Source organism: Miscanthus floridulus, chromosome 9 (assembly GCF_019320115.1).
Source record: "Miscanthus floridulus cultivar M001 chromosome 9, ASM1932011v1, whole genome shotgun sequence".
Lineage (NCBI taxonomy): Eukaryota > Viridiplantae > Streptophyta > Magnoliopsida > Poales > Poaceae > Miscanthus > Miscanthus floridulus.
Window position 1 is genome coordinate 128,543,126 of NC_089588.1, and position 2,126 is coordinate 128,545,251.

General features: G+C 45.6%; 1 protein-coding gene across 1 annotated transcript; it reads left to right on the plus strand.

Moving 5' to 3' along the window:
• Positions 1 to 694: 694 nt before the first annotated feature.
• Positions 695 to 1,887, plus strand: LOC136480899 (dof zinc finger protein PBF-like). The gene is made up of 2 exons (XM_066478331.1): positions 695 to 783; positions 934 to 1,887. Exons 1-2 carry the CDS (start codon positions 730 to 732, stop codon positions 1,885 to 1,887), a joined length of 1,008 nt encoding a protein of 335 aa, XP_066334428.1. The 5' UTR covers positions 695 to 729.
• The last annotated feature ends 239 nt before the right edge of the window (positions 1,888 to 2,126 follow it).

Consider the following 2,126-nt stretch of genomic DNA (forward strand, 5'->3'; position numbering starts at 1 on the left):
ATTGCCTTTTTAATAAAAAAACCATGTACGTGTGTTGTAGACCGAATCAATATTCTAAATGGAAGTAGGAGTATACAACCACTGCAATTTACAGTATCATAATTTTACTTTCTATGATATATCTATCTAAGACAACTAATTGTCGTAAATACTGTGAGAGATTATGCCCTATCAACCTATTGTAATATCAGTTCGTGCCCAAGCGATATCTAGTGCAAGATAACTATATATGTTCTATGATCTCATTGTATCTTACTAGGCCAGCAAAACTTCAACGTGTAGTAGATGAGTTAATAAGCTTGATACCGCCCATTAAAAATAGATTAAAGCCATGTGTGCTTAAGGAATGTGGATTGTATCATTCACAATTACAAGAAGAAACAAAAAAACAGACCTCAAATTTTGGCAATTCAATTGTTAGATTATTAAATCTAAGAATCTGCTCCCCGAGCTTATGGATTGTTATAATCCGCTTTCGCGATCTTCAACCCGAAACAAATAGGTCTGTGAGTTGGTGTGACTTGAGTAAGATATAGATCGTTGGACTTGACTAAGACATAGATCATAGCTAGAGAGTACGTATAGACAAGATGTAAGTCTCTTTCACTCTAGTGCGATTCCATTTCTGTTCCCTTCGAAGTTGCTATATATAAATCAATCACTCCGTGGAGTCAAGTGACCCAAACACACACAACAAGTGGCTAGTTAGAGTTACTTAAGTTCACAAATATGATCTTCCCCCCAGTCTTCCTAGTTTCCACAAGCTGGAATAGCAACCAGAAGGTAATTTATGTATGGCACCACTATTATGTAGATACATATAGTTCCCGTTGCTGATATATATCGTAGACGAACTAAATCATTTATATCTTGGAATATACTATATAAATCGTTCTCTTGATTCATGTTTCATTTTCTTAATTTTTTTTGCAGCTGCAGCAGGCAACTACTACTAGTAACATTAATATTCCTTCTGCATCAGCTGTTGTTGCTGGTGAAGGCAATCTTCTCCAGTATAGACAAGCCATGGCCGCAGAAGCGCTTTCCGAAGGAGGTGGAAGCCGTGATGGCAGCGCCTCAGCAGCGCAAGCCAACGCCCAACCGAGGTCCATGTCTGAGCGCTCCAAGCTGCTGAGGATCCCAAAGCCAGAGCCAGGGCTCAGGTGCCCGCGCTGTGACTCCACCAGCACCAAGTTTTGCTACTTCAATAACTACTCCTTCGCGCAACCGCGCCACTTCTGCCGTAACTGCCATCGCTACTGGACGCGCGGCGGCGCCCTCCGCGACATCCCCGTCGGCGCACCGTACAGACGCCGCCGAGCCAAGGGCAGGAAGCCCAGTGCTGCAGCCACTGCTGCATCAGCATCATCAGCAGCACTGGTGATGACTTCGTCGTGCACCACAAATGTCGTCCCGCTCGCGCCCACTCCACAACAAGCTACGGCGAGCAGCAGCGCGTCGCCGCTCCTGCCACAGTTGTATGGGCTCGCCAGCATGAGCATGGACACCCCGGATGTTGGCTCGAAATTTTCATGGCCCTGGGCTGCTAATCTGTTGGTGGACTCGATCGGTGGGAGGGCTGTATCGGAGTCGAAGATGGAGCACCTGTGGGGAACGCTATCGCAGTCTTCGCAGATGCCCAGGCACCCAGTATTCTCGCACGCTATTAACCAGCAGCAGGGGCCGCCAGTTGCTGTGCCGGTGACAATGGCGACGCCGCCAAGCATGTTCCACCCAGGGTTATGGAGTGGAAGCGACGGAGGCATCTACAGTGGAGGCGAAAGTCAGTTCCATATGATCACGAGAGATGAGGAGTGCCCAATTTGGGCCATGCAAGCAGATGTGAATGGTTACACTACTTCCTATATGATCCTATCCCAGTTATAGCGCAGGTAATTAACCTCTACTCTGTTGCAAAGAACTTGAATCGAAAAAAGCCATCGCAAAGCACCTTTAAATTTCAAGATGTTACTCCCTCCGTTCCAAAACAAACGCACATTATGATTCTCGTGGAGTCAAACTCTGAGTTTGACTAGTTATATAAAAAATGGTATCAATATTTGTATCTCTAAATAAGTTAATTAGGGCATGTACAATGCGCCTGTATAGCCCATCTGTGTCTTGCT

Excerpts from the sequence above, each read along its gene's own strand:
- LOC136480899 (XM_066478331.1), top strand. The coding sequence starts at position 730 with ATGATCTTCCCCCCAGTCTTCCTAGTTTCCACAAGCTGGAATAGCAAC. Across the intron at positions 784-933 it reads GCTGGAATAGCAACCAGAAG|CTGCAGCAGGCAACTACTAC; the intron begins GTAATTTATGTA and ends TTTTTTTTGCAG.